The 18,422-nt window shown below is 36.4% G+C and overlaps 1 protein-coding gene and 1 pseudogene across 1 annotated transcript; both read left to right on the forward strand.

Moving 5' to 3' along the window:
* The first annotated feature begins 1,778 nt into the window (after positions 1 to 1,778).
* Positions 1,779 to 12,153, forward strand: LOC145210089 (hillarin-like; annotated as a pseudogene).
* Positions 12,154 to 15,505: 3,352 nt separating this feature from the next.
* LOC145207570 (zinc finger BED domain-containing protein 4-like) lies at positions 15,506 to 17,738 on the forward strand. The gene has a single exon (XM_080078722.1). It carries the CDS (start codon positions 15,515 to 15,517, stop codon positions 17,435 to 17,437), a length of 1,923 nt encoding a protein of 640 aa, XP_079934848.1. The 5' UTR covers positions 15,506 to 15,514; the 3' UTR covers positions 17,438 to 17,738.
* The last annotated feature ends 684 nt before the right edge of the window (positions 17,739 to 18,422 follow it).

Below are 18,422 nucleotides of genomic sequence, written 5' to 3' on the forward strand. Positions count from 1 at the left end.
ATGTTCTCTCATCCCTTGAGGGCGGTCAGCGCATGGCAAACAGTAGAATTTTTTTTCCTGCAAAGCGCCATATTCCTGCAAAGCAGGTTAAATACCGTACATTGTGATACTTGTCTCACACTGTACAAACGGTTAAGCCTTGTGTCTCCTGTTGTAGCGCCGAATCTTATTAGCCTACCACTTCAACTTTGTGAGAGACAATTCACATGAGAAAATGATGGGGGACGGCAAACGGGACTTCCAAAGAAGCCGATACAAATTACAGACCTGGTTATATGATTTTAAACGGCGCTAATCAATTTTTGTTTGTCGTCACGCTTTTACCTTAAATATTACAAACTGTGGGCCCACAGGTGCAAGTGCATGTGCAGGTAATTTGGTTAAGTTCGGTTATTACATCCTGTGAACAAATTGTTTACAGCCGTCGGGATCGCATTTTAAATAGCCGTCGTCTCGGAATCTACCGTTTCCACAACACGCAAACAAAATGTTACGAAAGTGTATAGGTATTAAGTATAACGAAAACCATAAAGTTTTGGACCGCAATAATAGTTTTCAATTCAAACAAAAAGATCAGTGATCACGCAAGTGGGTAAAAAGTGACACATTTCAAAACCTTGTTTTACGTTTTTTGTTGTAGCTGTGTATGATTTTTTACATTGTGATTGATACCAGTTGTTTTGTAAGGTTTATACTACATAAGCTACCAATTTAGGCAAAAATAGTATTTGATTTTACTGAGCGTGGATGTTTGGCAACCAATGTTACTTACGACATTGTTGGCCATTGTTCTGTTTTCTTGGTGCGCAGAACTTTCTTATTTTAAATCAGCAAAGCGTGACCCAAAAAGCGGAACTCTCTTACGCCACACATTGTTTGTAGTGTATTGTTGCGATGTGAAAATAACACCTAGGACAAACATAAGGTAGGTTCAGGTAAGCAAAATACGAGTAGCGGTAAAGGCGTTTAGAACGTAAGAAGTAATTTGTGATTCCAGCAAAGCAGGGTGTGCTATTTTGCACGAGAATTGACGTACTTAATAATTGCATGGGAAATTTTATTACCACCGATAATTCACAGATTCGGACCACCTAGCATAACGATATCAAAAATCCAAAGTGTTAGTATCTGACATAAATTAGTCACTCGTGTTGCTTTTTTAAGAAAAATTAGCTTGACAGGGTTTAAACTTGAAAATGACTTTATTCGTATTGATTATCGGAAATGGTTTATCATACAATTATAGAGAAACCTGGAAACACATAATACATCCTAAAGTTTTAAGGTTTAAACAGAACACTGTTAGTGTTGTTAGTATCATTTTAATTCAAAAGATAAATTACTTGGAGTCATTTCAGGCTAGGCAAAATTCGAATGAATGCATAAACATTGGTTACTTTTTGCAAACGAACGAAAATATCCAGTATTTATATGTGATAAACCTGCAGTCACCTTTCTATAGCCCTGGTTTACTTGGGTTGTGACTTTACTGTTTTTCTCTGCTATTTTTATGTTGAGTTGAGTTGAGTTGAGTTTATTTCGCTTGGTGAAAGAACACATAGCGACACAATAGCACTGAACAATCACCAAGCCGGAAATAGCTGCGCAACAAATTTATATTTTTAAAGTTTAAAAAGGAGGCAAATCTCGATTCACCGGGTTGATCTTCCTTGCCATCAACTGTTTTGTATTTACTGAAGTTTTTGGAGTTTTCTGTGCTACGAGAAGCGAATTTTTGAAATTATTACATTTCATTTCCCAAACTGGATTGCATCGTGATGACAGATACACAAAAAAACAAAGTGCCTTCTACGCTGCCAAATGGTAAATACATGTTTTTTTAATGGACGTCCAAACATTGATTAAACCAATCGTTTTAAATATGTTTATAACTTTTCCAACTTTTGCAGGGACTTTAGTCAAGAAAAGACAAGCAGAACTCATAATGTTGCAAGCTGGGGGAACAGAGAGGTCGGTTTGTTTACATTTCGCAATAGTCGGTTTGTTCCGCTTTGCTCGAAGCCAGTCGAGACGCGAAACTAAGTTGAGGAATGACGTGTCTCTATAATTTCAGTCTTATTTTGTTTTGAATCCACTTTAGTTTACAAATGAGTGCAAGTAAAAAAATATTTGGTCACGATTGAACGCAGGTCAATATAATGTAGTTTGTGCAATTTGCAGGAAAGAAGCACTAACAAGAGAAAGCATAAAAGGCAAACCGTCTTCCCTTTAGCTTCCAATAAGAAAGGCAAACACTAACAGCATGTTTCAGACGGTATTTAAGCCTTAATTTTATGTAGCGTTGTAATAACCAGGTCACAAATTATCCCATCAGATAAATGTTACATTTTTATTTCGACCTCACCGATTCGTACTTATATCCGATATACTCAAGTTGACTAATATTCCTCTTTATATTGTATTTTGACACGAAACTTGTTTAGGATCGTAAAGGTACGCTTGAAATCTCATTGCAAGATCGGAAATACGGATTGTTTTAAATTTACACTGCAGTTTTGACTGCAAAAAATATTGGACTAACTATACACTACTTTACAATTGGAAATTCTTTTGATTTTACAAAATCATTCGAAAAGTTGACTTTTTAGCGCTTTTACTAATTCACGACCACTCTGATTAGCGAAACGACAAGTTTGTTGGAAGAGGGTCAAGACCACCAAAAGTTGCTATGGATTATACCATAAACGGTAAATGTAATATTTAACGCCGTTTAGATGTGGGTTTGGTAGTTGTAACTCTGCATCGTCAATGTACACTCTTGTATTTTCACTTTACCGAGTTATCCAGAAGGATACTTTAACTCTCTGATTAGGTGTAGCGTTTGTGTTTTGCAGTCAAAAAACTCAAAGAAGACATGGAAAAGAAGATTCGTGCTATTTTTCTTGAATCTCAGAGGTAGACTTAATCTTATATTTTGGGTTACGTCAAACACAAGTTTAAAGTATATTAACACAAATGCTTGTACTGCAGGGAAGAAAACATCAAACGCAGAAACCAAGATAGGCGAAAGCAGTACCTGCAAGAACGTCTGAGAAAAAGACGACAAGCTGCTGGGTTGCCCAAAACCTTTAAACCGCCAGGTGGCATGGTAGGATTTCCCAGTAAACGTGTTTGCGTTCGCTTCTTAAACCTAAAGCTTTTTTTCAGTTCGCCCTGATTCTATGCTTTTTTAAACCATGACGTTTCTTTTTTGTATTAGCAAAAAGGAGAGTACAGAGCTTTTTGGAGATTTGGAAGATATTGCTACAAACGAAGTATCCGAAAATGTAACGTTTGCGGTGTTGATGAAAAATTTGTTGGTTCGTGAATTGACGGAACTGGAGAAGGTAGGAAAACAGTGAGCTTATAAGGCAAAAAGTGTGCGTAAGGGAAATTTTCCTCGGTTTAGGTGCGCATTCTGTTTCACTGGATAAGCTCTCAAGATATAAATGCTATTAACTTTCTTAATAATGTGTTGGAGGATTCGCCCTATGGTCATTTGAAAGCAATCAAGGAAAACCGGTCGAACTATCCAACTCTGTTTCAACGACTTTGCAAGTAAAACAACTCTATATTTAAGTGTGCTGATTTGTATGTAATGGCTGCACAGCAGATATTTGTTACTACATTTAAAGATATGTTCTTGATATTACGCGTAGAAGTTGGTATGTAAAGCACAATATTTTCCTTGATCGTGGAATTTACTATGTCTGTCACGCCTGTTTTGCGCATATACAGAGCAGCTGGTATTCATTGCAAAATGATTCGTGGTTACTTGAAAGGCATCGGATACTTTCCTGATCACTCGTTTCAAAAAAATCCATCTGAGTTTGTGGGATCATGGAACGCAGTGTACATCCATGGCGAATGGAGGTTAATTGATACCGATTGGGGAGCAAGGTATATTGCAGGTAAGGCAATTTTTTAATTGGTAACGGCATTCTATCCGATTGTACTTGTTTAAATGGGCAATCGGCAGATGATAAAATAGTGTACACGTACAATGAACACTACTTTCTTACTGACCCTGATAAATTGATTACCAGTCATTTTCCTGAAGCTTCTGAATGGCAACTGCTGCATCAGACAATCACCTTGGAGCAATTTGAGGTAATCTCTGTTACATTGCAAGAGCGCGAAAATGTCCTTCCAATCGTTTTTTTTTAGAAAGCTGTTAAGAGTTGGGCACCTTTTTACGACTTAAAACTGTCACATGCCCCTCACTGCATTGGGTTGATTGCAACTGATAGAAATGGAAATGTTCAGATTAAACTTGACGTGCCCTTGAAGGATTTACAATTCATTTTTTTTGCTTAAACCGAGAGACCAGTGTCAGGCTGGAAGCACTATCAGCGGTGTTGCTACGCAAGCCAACTCAAAAGCGGTATGACTAATATGAATAGTTGCCAATAGTGCTATAGTGGGCAGCAATTTGCAAAAAACTAATGATGCTCTACTGGCAATCATGCTGTTCAGAAGAGCATCATTTAGTTGATATGCCTGGCAGCAAAGGTTATTTTAGCATTTTAACGAATTTAAATCAAACAGTAACATTTGTTTTACAGACTTTTGATGTTCATCTTCCTGAAAGCAAAGATTTTATTCTAAACCTTTTCGCACGTAAAACAGCGGAGACCGCGACTAAAGGACTCTGTCAATATCAGCTGCATTGGCCAAAATAAAATATATGAAAACGTTGTAAATAATTGCACAAAATGTTCTAATATGATGTGATGTGTTGTGTAAGCGTAGAAACATAGGCTACATTGAGTTTTGGTCTGCGTGTACAAAAAATACGTTTTAGAGAAAGAGTTTTTGTTTTGTTTTATAAGTCGTATACAGTGGACATAGGACTGAAAGAATCAAACACATAAAGTAAAAATTTTAATAAAAACGTTAGACATATATGTCCAAAACTAAAAACAATAACTTTTTATATTCAGATTGAACATTTAACATTATAATTTTTAAACAAAAAAAATATAGTTCAAGCTGTTGCGATTATTGAAAACTGTTTTGAAGACAAGACGCTTATAACGCATTGACAGCTAGAAACTTCGTAAAATTGTTTGTAAGGAAAGAATACTTTGGCGAAAGAATACGTCGTGGGTGGTCTTTGAGACAAGCGGGTAAGATCCAAAGGAGCACCAGCTTTACACCAGTGAGTGGCATTTATTATTCGTTAAGTAGAAACATTAAACTTTTTTTGACATTTGATATTAATTTTTATGTTCTTTGAAATTGACACGCCCAAGCTCCAATAAACGTAAAGCACTTTACGATGTCTTGGTTACCGAGCTACCCCGTACTGAATGGACACAACTACTTTCACTTTGGCGCGAGCGAAAACTTTTAAACGGTAACTCTATGTTTAGCAGTACAAACAACTTCGAGAAAAACAAGTTGGAGAATTAAATGGCCAAGTTTCGCTGTGTCATCCCAGTAGAAGTTTTGGGTAGGCTTGAGCAGCATCAACAGGAAGATCACTACTTTAGTTTGGTGTTCTTGTATATTTGGTGTTCTTGCATAAGTTATTCAAAAATATATTTAAGACTTTTAGTCACGAATCCTTCCGAATCCGAGAAAACGTTTAACGCGAATGCAAGTTTGAACAATGATGTATTGCTATTACAAACCACTTTTGCAAGTTTTTTCGGTTTAATGGAGAAATTGGTAATAGTGCACATAAATTTAACGTAGCTTGTGCAATTTAGAAAAAGATACTCTATCAAGACGAATTAAAAAAGTTAAACCGGCGTCTGTTTAATCATAAAAGAAGATGGCAAACAAAAAGATAATATTTCAAGTGGTATTTAATTCCTTATTTATTGTTACCGCGTGTCACGTGAAATAAATCCAATCAGGAATTTATTTTTCATCTGCGTTCGGGCGTGTGAAACATGTTTAACACATTTTGAAAATTTTAAGTGGCATTGCTATATTTGCACATACTCCAAAACAGTCTTTTTTGGGCCTAATATCTAATCACAAGCATTATAAACCAGAGAAACGACGATCTCAATGGAAGAAGCTCAAGGCCACCGAAAGTTTTTGCTGATTACACTGTAGACGGTAAATTTGCTTTTGCCTATTGCATGTGTGTTCATATTTACAATGCTACATGGTCAATGCATTTTGCGTGTTTTCGCACGCTGTCCCAACAATCAGAAGAATATTGCAACTCTATTATCGTTTTTGCAGTGAAAAAAATTGCTGAAAGTTTGGAAACGAAGATCCGTGCCATATTTCTTGAATCTCAGAGGTAGGATTCATCAAATTATTTAAAATAATTTTGCTTGATGAATTGCTAAACAAGATAAAACTATTTTACCCACATATATTTTACCTGCAGGAATGAAAATATTAATAGAAGAAACCAGGAAAGAAAAAAACAATATCTGCAAGAACGTCTGAGAAAAAGACGACAAGCTGCTGGGTTGTCTGAAACCTTTAAAACGCCAGATCGCATGGTAAGAGTTCTCGCCAAATGTAGAGCTACTAACGTAAGAACTCTCAGTAGCCAGGATTGCTCATTTCCGGTAGGTAGCGCAAAGAGTGCATGGGTTAGGGCAAGGGTGGGCAAACTACGGCCCGCGGGCCGCATGCGGCCCGGCAAAGGAGTTCATGCGGCCCGCCAAATGTTAGCAAATTTTAAAGAGAAAGTTACCGAGCAACGCTGAATAGTATTATAAGCACAGGCGTAGAGTTTTAAAATATAATAAAAAATACCGTGGGTGCGACTTGTCGATACCTATACCATGTGCAGTATCTGTACCCGTACCATACTTAGGAACTAAACACAGATACTTTTTACGTGCTTTAGCCTGTTGTTTCTTCCACATTATTATGCAAATCGTCACTTGATACAATTTCTTCGTTTGATAAAAGTAAAAAAAAGTAAAAGCGATTCACGTTTTAAATACAGCCCACTTTGCACTGTTGACGCCAAAACTTTGGTTACTTTGGATCAAGTTTAGGTCGTTGCCGTACTTTGCAAACGGACAAAAAACGGCAAGTGACAACAAACGTATTATCACATAGCTGAAAATATGGTACGTTAATGTTTTGAGCTAGATTAGGCGTGCACAACCTGCGGCCGCGGAGACGAGTTTGAGGGGCCGTGACCATGTATATTAAAATACATGCACTGGCGGCCGTAGCGTAACTAAAACTATTTTGAAACAGATTTCGTCAGACCGGAAAAAACGTTACCAGCCTAGTAACTATATGCGTCAGGCTTTTTGTCCGCTTATTGTGTGCAAACAATGCGAAAAACAGGCACCGCACTCGTCACAATACAGATTATGACGTCATAAACAGCTAGCTAAACTTATGCACCAAGTTAGAAATTATTAATCTGAGCATGTTAGGTGGCTTTAAATGGTATATATATGATATAAACCAAATTGTTTACACCAGTTATTTTAAAACAAAAACAAGCAAGCAATTGGCGGCCGTTGGTGAAATACTATGCGGCTCAATAAGATTAAGAACTTTTGAATGCGGCCCTTGCACTGAAAAGTTTGCCCACCCTTGGGTTATGGACTAAATTTAACACAAATAACTAGGTTTTCATAGGTTGATTTTATTGTTATTATTATTTTGAAACCTCAGACCACCCCTTATAGCTCCAACCATGAGCATTTTTACACAAATTGCATTTAAAATAATTGCGTGCGCCACTTACCGGAAATTGGAAAACCTGACTACTGTGAGTTCTTATGTTAGTCGCTCCACCCTCGCCAAACATGTTTGCGATCGTTTAAATCAGAGATCCAGCATAATGTGGAATAATGGGCGAAATAGACATATCATAGACACAATTGCTAGCTAGCAGACATAAAACACTCATACCTGTAAGGAAAGCATACAATTTATTTAGCTGGTGGTAGTTCCATTTTTACTTTACTTCCTGCACAAACATAGAATTTCGGTGGCCAATCGCACCAGAGCAGCTTCAACAGAGAAAATGAAATCAAAGAATTAAAACCGGCTCTGGACAAAGAACCTGCCCCTGTGCCACCGAACATAAACAAAGAAGTTTTATACCGGTTAGAATGTGACATACGGTTTTAATGAACTTAAAATATATTTGATTTCTAGCTGATTTGTCAACGGTCATTTATTGATTAGTGTTCGATTTATTTGTAAGGTTATTAGTTTTTTTTCGTGTTAAGACAGCTATTCCATACTTTTGTGTAAACACTATAGTGCCTATGAATCGTGTACATTCCTTAATGTAGTAAATGACTCGCATTCCACAGTCACGTGATTTCGTAAGTGCGCCACATTCTTAACGGTTTTGCCTTCAGTAAATGCTTTCAGGCGGTGTGTAAACTTCCTATTTTGTGAGTGATACATGCTTATCGTGTTTAACTGTTATTTATTCAATTTTTTTTCTTTCGAATGACGTTTCTTTTTTGCATTAGTAAAAGGGAGAACACAGAGCTTTTTAGTGATTTGGAAGATATTGCCATAAACGAAGTATCCAAAAATGTAACGTTTGCGGTGTTGATGAAAAATTTATTGGTTCGTGAATTGACCGAACTGGAAAGGGTAGGAAAAATAGTTTAGTTTTTCGGCAAAAAGTCTACAGTACGTAACAAGAACTTATCCCGTTGTAGGTGCGCATTCTGTTTCACTGGAAAAGCTCTCAAGGTTTAAACGCGATTAAATTTCCTGATAATGTTTCGAAGAATTCGCCCTATGGTCATTTGAAAGCAATCAAAGAAAAACGGTCGGACTATTCTGCGCTGTTTCAACGACTTTGCAGGTAAAACAACTTTATATTTTATTGTGTTGATTTGTATGTAATGGCTGCACACTTGATTTTTATTACTATAGATTTAAAGAAATGTTTATATAGCTAGTATTTACACATATATTTCTTTGAATGTAAACAGTCGTCAGTTATTGAGTTTCTTTTTACCTTAATAGTGGAACATGTTTTACTATGCATAGTAAAACATGTTCCACGATTAAGGTAAAAAGAATATGCGTGACAGACATGTCTGTCACGCATATTTTGCGCATCTACAGGGCAGCAGGTATTCACTGCAAAACGATTCGTGGTTATTTGAAATGTGTCGGATACTTTCCTGATCACTCGTTTCAAAAAAATCCGAGCCGGTTTGGGGGATCGTGGAATGCAGTGTACATACATGCCGAATGGAGACTGATCAGTGGCGGCTCGTGCCTAAAATTTGTGGGGGTGCTGCCCATTGTGACGCAATTTTATTGTGACGCAATAATGTACACGAGTGTAAACAGCAGACGGCATCATTTGTGTATTTTGTTTACTTGCACAGCGACGGGCTAAACACAATAACCCATTGTGACGCAATTTTATTGTGACGCAATAATGTACACGAGTGTAAACAGCAGACGGCATCATTTGTGTATTTTGTTTACTTGCACAGCGACGGGCTAAACACAATAACGTTCAGTCATAATGTGAAAAACAAAAACATACGTGGCACAGCTTCGAAACGAAGCGGTTGTAAATACGGTAAAACACAACAGGAATTTCAGTTCGACAACAAAAATTTTCATGTTTCATTTGAGTAAATTTAGTCACAGTCAGCGTTTTCAACATATTCTATGACACTTCACAGATTATTGTCACACAAAAAAAACTAGCCATACAGCTTTTTATTGGTATCATAACTAACAAATTTAACAACCACATTACATTGGTTTCAGAACTTGTTCATTTAAACATCTTTCTTGAATTTTTGCGTACAGACTATTAATTGTATTTTAGTTTCTTAACTGCAATAATTGCTGCTTGCTGACAAATAGCTTGTAATTCCTCCTTCAAGTTCAAACCGCCTTCAAGCTTTAAAATTTACAACACTCCCACTTAAATTTAAACCATACTATTAAATCTTGTGCTTCCTTTTTCCAACCAAAATGAATCATGAGGTTATAGTTAGGGCATGATAATTGATAGCTTCTTCCTTAATCCCAAATGATAACTAAGAAAATGTTTTTCTATTTAGTACTAGCACTGCAAGTCTTTTGGATATATTGGTGTTCCTCAGCAAAACTGGCATCTTTGTCAGTGTTAAAAAGAACTGTTTTGCCTTTGAAGGAATCATGGAAACAGCAAAAAAGGATTTTTCATCCTAGTAGTTTAACTTGTCAAAACATCATCTCTAGATTAATTATTTTCAAAGTAATCATGAACATCAGATCTACAGAAACATTTTGAGTAGCTAGCTGTTCTTTGTCAACAATAGGATGTGCTTGGTGTCACTACTATCTTGTCTGTAGAATAATCATTCTTAAGCAACACTTCCTGTGAAGCAATTTAGCAGCTACTGTTTAGACAAACAGTACATGTCCATTATATCAATACACATGATTGCACTTGGTTGCAAATAGTATTTGTATTTGCCAAATACTGTCCATATGGTGTGTTAAGAAATCCACACTTTAAATTGTCTTCACTCTTTTTTGTCTTCATTTCAAAATTCCTGTTGCTTGCAGTTGTTAGTTCTGCATTTGATATTGCCTGAATTTCAGTAAGGCATTTAACTTCACAGTCACAAATTTAATTATTGTTTGGTAGCATTAGGAACTAAAACTAAGTATTTCTTGTTGTTGCTTATTCCTGCATGACATTGGAGTAGCAGATGTTTTGTCCCATACTTTCATAACTCTTTTAAATTCAGTTATTTATTATAAAGGTTAATTGTGACTTTTGAAGGTGTTAGATGACCTTTTTTTTCTTTTTCAAGGTGTTAGATTAGATACACTTATTTAATTCAATGATAACTGTAAAACCTGAAACCCACTTACAGTCATCTTAAAAAGTCACGACTAACAGTCAAACAACAAATTTAATGATAGCAAAGTAATTCTTTAACTGCACTTACTGTCGAACTTAAAAACACAGTACACGGGTTTGGCTTTGGAGCTCACTGATGCGAAGCAGACAACACAACTAGCGCTACGTCACGCGAGGGGCTGCGCGAGCCACAGCCCCCTCTCGCCTATTTCGCCCGGCATGTAGCTTTTCCAAGTGCGCATGCGCACAACTGAAAACGTCATGAAACGTCACGAAACTGGAGCTGCAGCTCCGCCATAGATAACATATTATTATTTTTTCAAAATTTTTTTTTTAAATAATAAGCTTACAAAATTTTTATTAATTTTATTTTAATAAAATGCCGATTAATGCCATAAAAGTTATTCTTAGTATACACTGATCAAACATAAAAACTATATGTAAAGATTGTTTTGTATAACAACTTGGAATAGGAATGTCAAGTAAAAATACTGGGGGTGCTGCAGCTCCGCAGCCCCCTCGCACGAGCCGCCCCTGAGACTGATTAACACACAATGAGGAGCAAGGTATTCTACAGGTAAGTTAAATGTTATTAATGGGTAATGGCATTCTACCCGATTCTAGTTGTTTAAAGGCCAATCAGCAGATGATAAAACAGTGTACAAGTTCGATGAACACTACTTCCTTACTGACCCTGATAAATTGATTACCAGTCATTTTCCTGAAGCTTCTGAATGGCAACTGCTGCATCAACCAATAACTTTGGAGCAATTTGAGGTAATCTCTGTTACATTGTAAGAGCGCAAAAATGTGCTTTTTGTCGGTTTTAATTTTTTTAGAAAGCTGTTCAAAATCGGCCACCTTTCTATTACTTCAAACTGTCACATGCCTCTCACTACACTGGTATGATTGCAACTGACCGAAATGGAAATGTTCAGATTAAACTTGACGTGCCCCTGAAGGATTTCCAATTCAGTTTTCAGCTTAAACCGAGAGACCAGTGTCAGACTGGAAGCACTATCAGCGGTGTTGCTACGCAAGTAAACTCTAAAGCGGTATGACTCATATGATTATTTACCAAAAGTTCGATAGTGGACAGCAATTTACACAAACTAATGATGTACTTTTGGCAATTATGCTGTTCAGAATAGCATCTTTTAGTTGATATGCCTGGCAGCAATAGTTAATTTGGCAATTTATACTTTTCAACGTATTTCAATCAAATAGTAAAATGCGTTTTACAGATTTTTGATGTTCATCTTCCTGAAAAAAAAGATTTTATTCTAATCCTTATCGCACGTAAAACAGCGGAAACCACGAGTAAGAAACTCTGCGAATACCAGCTGCATTGGCCAAAATAAAATATATGAAAACTTTGTAAATGATTGCACATATAATTTTTTAATATGATGTGTTATTTGTGTAAGCGTAGAAACATTAGCTATGTTATGCTTTTGTTTTGTAAGTCGTACGGTCGAGCTGGCAATGAATAAATAAGTTTCAAACACATGAAGTAATAAAATTGTTATACAGAATAAATATAAAAAATACTAAGCTTAAATTTTTAAATTTAGCTTCAACATTTAGGATTGCAATTTTAAACAAAGAAACAATTTTAACTTGGCAGTGTTAAAAGTGTTGAAGGAAAATTAACCTAAAACGAATGATTTCCTTATTCCCATGTGGTTACATGTCCCTCATTTGTAAAACTGTTATTGTTGATTCTTTGCAATATTAATTTGTAAAAATTCTGCAATCGTTGTTTATCAAACTAGCTCGTTTTGACTCGTTAGCTCACAGCTTACGAGGAAATCAAATTTGGTAGAAATTTATTCCAATATTTTGTCAAATCATGTCATGAACTTTTTAATATTTCCTATCGCAGTTAGTAACATGTAAATGTGAATTCGTTTACGTTCTTCAGCCGCATATTTTGTCCTGTGCTGTACTTCTAAACGCTTATTTGTAAACTAATTGTGTAAGAACCAATCGCAAGAGCACATGTGTAGTCTACAGCAGACTTGGACAACTAGATAATTCTAGTTGTCTAATTGGGCAAATTAGAGCAAAATGGCGGTAATTCTAATTCTAATCTAGTTTGGAAATATCGAGTAAGCTCTAGTTCTAATTCTAATCTAATTTACATTTTTCAAAAAATCGCTAGTTTGTCCAACGACATTTACAAGCATGCGTTTCTTGTCCAAATCGCACAGAGACATGTTGCTAACAAAACCCATCCCTTATTGAAACATGTTTCTGTCACACTCGGCATTGTGACGAACAATACCTACCCCATGAGCTGTTGCAACACAATGTAGTCTGGTACCAAATAGAAACACAGTTTGTCTGCCACAAAATCCATAGAAAACACAAGTTGTCGCACGCCATAGAAAACACAAGTTGTGGGGATGAAAATGGGGCGAAATTAGCGCGAATTTTGCATTGCGCCTTATGGGGCCGATTTATAAAATGATTAATTTGGATACTTTTGCGGTGTTTGATTTTGCAATTTCTGCAAAATTTTGAATAAAAATATAACTACGCTCAACTTATAATGTTTAAATGGAACTGATGAACATGAAATAGAGTTTAAATCCGGTTTTAGCGGTTAAATTTTCCAGTAGATATACATGTAACCTACTTAAGTCCCGAAAGATACAAAAGTTGTGATGTATATTCATCTAAAATTGGAATAAATAGTTTGACTATGTTCCTCCAAGGTCAGAAAAGTCATGACGTAATAGTGACGTCATCATTTATTTACTGGATTTTGACGCTTTTAGCATATACTGAATTTTGAAAGCTTTTGGCAGCACCTTTAAAGGTGTTGTACAATCTTTCCCTCTGTTTTTAATTTTTTTGAAAGATATTTGACCTTTTTTAGTGAAAAAAATATTTATTGCATCAATTGAGGACTATATACCATGTTGAATATGTGTACTGTCATATGCAACACAACCACAAGAAAAAATGCAATATAAACAAATACAACTAACATTGATGCATGAAACAACCAATATCAACAAAATTGTTAAATCTTCTTAAATCTATTCACCTGTACAGCATAAAAAGTATCGTGGGAAATTTTGCATCCAAAGTGGCACTTTTTTCATTTATTTTAGTTTCAGCTGATACTTCCCACAATACATGTTATGTGAGGATATCACAAAAAAATCCAAATGATTTCATTAAGGGCATAAAATAACATGCAAGAATTATTAGCAATTTTCAATATTGGTGATTCAATAAAATCAAAAAAGTCAAAACCTAAGAGACACACAGCACAGTATGACATGTTTTTTTGAAGCTTCATAAACTCAAACACAGTGGTTACATGAAGTCCAATAGATCCTGTGTCAGCCTACTAAATGTCACAAAATTACATTTAAATCAATGAATGTTATTTGCCTTTCCATCTTGTTATGCATTACTATTTTATGTCATTAATTGTGTCTGTTTTATTCAAAGTTGTTGCAAAATAAAACATTGGCATTTATGTTTTCCATTTTCTGAGTCTATATGCCTGTTGTTGGTATTGCAAGCCAGGAGCCATGAAAGCAACTTCTTACATTGGTTTGGTGTGATGGGACACTAGATAATTCTTCTTCAGTAAGGATACTTTGAAATGAATGGCTTGTTCATTTAAAAGCCCAGCCATCCACCAGTTTCTTCATTATATTGGTATAATTTTATTTTAAGCTGTAAGTTTATATATACACACTTAGTTCATCTTATCATAGAACTGTTAAATGTATTGCAAATTTCTGTAGGCTTGCACTTTCAGCAGCAAAAAATAAGTATAACCCAAATAAAGACTTTAAAAAGTATATCTTTGATAAACAAACTGCTTCGGTTAACACTTAATATTTCTAAGTTTTTCAAATATCTGTACTGTCAACATTTTTTATTACTAAAAACGGTCGGGACCATTTATATTTACTACATTTTATTATCACAATTACTTATCATAAAGATTACTTTCACCAATTTGCTAGAAAACGATGCAGAAAAACATTTTTCGACAAACTAGTGCCAATAAAACTGCTTTCCTGCAAACAATGGGCGTTGCCTAGCAACCAATGACGTCATTTTTACGTCACGCAAAATTTTTTTTGTTAGCAAGGCAATTTAGAAATAAAAAATATTTAGTCGTTAAGGCAGTTTATTGAAAAAAAAAAAAAAAAACCTATCCTTTGCGTTGTTAAAAGCGTGCAAAGTCGCCCCATTTCACGCTCCATCAATTCTCGTGCGACAACTTGTGTTTCATAGATAGACTTTGGTCTGCCAGTTGTATTACGCATTGATGTTCAATTGCCTAAATCAGTTAGTATTTTCAGTCATGGAGATTTGCAGTTTAGGGAAAATTTAGTTTTAGCTGTGTTGTTAGTTCTTCTTTTAGAGCACTGCAGGCCAAACTAGCGTAGGTATTATAGTCTTAAAATCCAAAACTATGTTTTTATTTTTTGCTTAGAGTAGTACTTATTTACAAAAAGGTTTGCACTAAGGTTGAAAATGAACATAGCTCCAGAAGAATCAAGTATCAAAACAAGTGTAGGTGAGAAACAGCTTCCAGCATCGCTTCGCCCATTTTTTGAATTATTAGATCCAGATTCAGAACATCCAATAGCGCAATGTTTGCTATGTGTGAAGAAAAAAACAAAAAACTCCAAGTATAAGGGTTTCAAAAATTCCTTGTCCAACTAGGAAGCGCATTTGTCCTGTATGCACCCGAAGGAAAACCGAAAGTACCGGGATGCGAAAGCTGAGGAAGCTGCTAAAATAGCAAAGGGTCAACACGATGGCAATTGTTTTTGTCCGTCAAAGTCAAAAAGTCAAGCCTCGCAAAAATCTCTAGTAAAAATAACAGACCATTTTCGCAAAGATGCTGCGAAAAAATATTCCAAACATCACCCGAAACAAAGGCAAATAACCCAGCTGTTGCTGAAAAGCATTGCTTGTGATTCATTGCCAATCTCAATTGTTGACAAACCAAGCTTTCGGGGACTTTTAGGCGAACTTAATGAGAGCTATGCGATACCTCATCGGCAAACGATTAAAGAAACCCACCTCCCCTTTACAGAAAAGCTAGTCATAAACGGAATCAAAGCTGAAATGAAAAGTTTGACCAGCGTGTATGTCACTGTTGACATTTGGACTAACCGTCAAATGCGTTCTTTTATAGGATTTACTGTACATTTTGTGGACGACGAATTTAATCTTAAGTCTCGACTTCTATGTTGTGAACATTTCGCCGAGAGACACACAGCGGTCAATATAGCTAACAGATATGAAGATGTTGTCATGCGATATCAAATCGATGGCAAAGTTCGACGTGTCATAAGCGACAACGCTAGCTCAATGAAAAAAGCCTTTGACTTTTCGCTAATAGATATAAAGACGACTGAAATGAAAGTTGGAAACGACGAAGACATACAATTCAGCGACAAGGAAGATTTTCATGACCCAAATGTAGACCTTGATACACTTTTAGCACTGCTGCCAAAGAGGGTGTCTTGCTTTGCGCATACTATGCAACTGTGTATCGTCCACGCACTAGAAAACATAAATACCAAGCTACCCAATGAAGCAGAAGATCATGTCTCTAAGCGAGTTGTGATCCACTCTACGATTACAAAAGTGGCGAAGGTGGCCCGGACACTACGAGCCAGTACAACGGCAAGCGAGTTTTTACACAAAAAGAATGTCTACTTGTTGATGAAAAACCAGACGAGATGGAATTCGTCTCTTAAAATGTTTCGCTCGTTTGTAAAGGCAGGCAAGGATGTGTTAAATGCGGCCATCGACGAGTTGGCTAAGTCTCAGAAAGAAAAGAGTGCATTGAAATTAAGCTCTACAGAGCTTGTTGTGATCACGGAACTCGTCGATGTGCTAAGCCCATTTGAAGCTGCAATGTCTCAAGTTGAAGGGGAAAAGAATGTAACAATAAGCAATGTGTGCGCTGTTGTCATCGGCCTGAAGAAATCACTGGAAGGAATGGCACTGAAACTGCACATTTGCCAAGTCTTGTCTCGTATTCTAGTTGAACAAGTTAACATAAGGCTAAATCCTTATCTTGAACAAGAAGATTTTCGATTCGCTACATTTTTAGATCCAAGATTTAAAGCCGACTGGTTGCAAACCGAAGAAGAAAGAGATTTACTTAAACAACTTTCTGCGCAATTGACGAAGGAACTTCTGAAAAGAAAAGCGGCTATTGATGCCGAGAACCGTGACAGTCCTTTGGATAGTGCTGGATCCGACCACGACCAGACCAGTAGCTCGTCTGAAGAGAAAGAGAACGCCCACCGAGGCTTGTTTTCGTTCATGCGGTCAAGTATGTCCAAGAAAAAGAGAAAAATTGCGGGTCCGACGCAAGAAAAGATTCTGGAAGATGAAGTAGAAAAGTACTTTGCAGGGGATTGTGAGAGTTTGGACTGTGATGTATTAGGGTACTGGAAAAACGAACAACGTTTTCCTCATCTTAAGATTGCTGCTCGGGATCTACTTGGAATGACAGCCACATCAGCTCCGTCTGAACGTGTTTTCAGCCACGCCGGCGAATTATACCGTGCTAAACGTGCCAATCTTGGTGTTAAAATTTTCGCCATTCTTATGCTTATGAGAATAAATTCCGATTTGATATAAACTGAAGTTGCTTGGTTTAAATCTAATTCTAGTTGGAATTCTAGTTTAGTTTCCAGTTTTTAAAATAGTGGTAATTCTAATTCTAATCTAATTTGAAAATAACCGAGATGCTCTAATTTTAATTCTAATCTAATTTAAAAAACCGAAAAAAGATCTAGTTGTCCAAGTCTGGTCTACAGTTTATCGCCCCTTTTTCCGGAGTATATATAATATCGCACAGGTTCATTCCATTCCTTCTTTCGTAGCCATTCTTTTCAAATTGTGCTCGCTTATGTTAGCGTTCTTTTGTGTAGAAGTAGTAAAAACAAACAAACCGAAGTGCAAGACACTTAAAAATGTTGGAAGGTTGAGAATGGTAGTATCTGTTTAATTTGTGGCGGCCCGGTTAAACGCTTAAGACTGTTAAGCATTAACATAAACCTCGATCGGTCAGGGCCACTACACAAACGTTTACGACTTTGGGCGAAGAAACATTACAAAACATTTCAACAGATTTCCAGACACATCACCATTTAACTCAAAGCCACAACAAACGTCGGTTGCTGTGGCCAAGCTTATGACTTCGTCGCTAAATAGACCCAAAAGGCAGTCGCCCAAATCGATCGATATAAGGACGATGAAATAACAGCAGGCCACATCAAGAATGTAGAACGTCACGAATAAACTGACCAAACTACATCACAATACCGTTATCTTTGATTCCATTTCTATATGATTAATTGACAAAAAAACAAATTGTTCCAGAATTAACAATCTTACAATTAATTACGAGTGGGGAGGGGGTTTCTGGTTTTCTGAGGTTCCTTGAAATTTTGCAGACTGCTACCAAACCCTCGATCTAAAAAGCAAAGCAACGTTAGACCTGCATGGTATTAGCAAACTTTAAAAATAGGGGTCAAAATGCGAAACACACGCAACATTTTTTTTGCCGGGTTCACGTTTGTGGCGTGAGCCTATATGTTTCTGCCTGCTGAACAATAAGTTT

This window comes from Phallusia mammillata, chromosome 1, assembly GCF_965637545.1.
Source record: "Phallusia mammillata chromosome 1, kaPhaMamm4.hap1.1, whole genome shotgun sequence".
NCBI classification, from domain to species: domain Eukaryota; kingdom Metazoa; phylum Chordata; class Ascidiacea; order Phlebobranchia; family Ascidiidae; genus Phallusia; species Phallusia mammillata.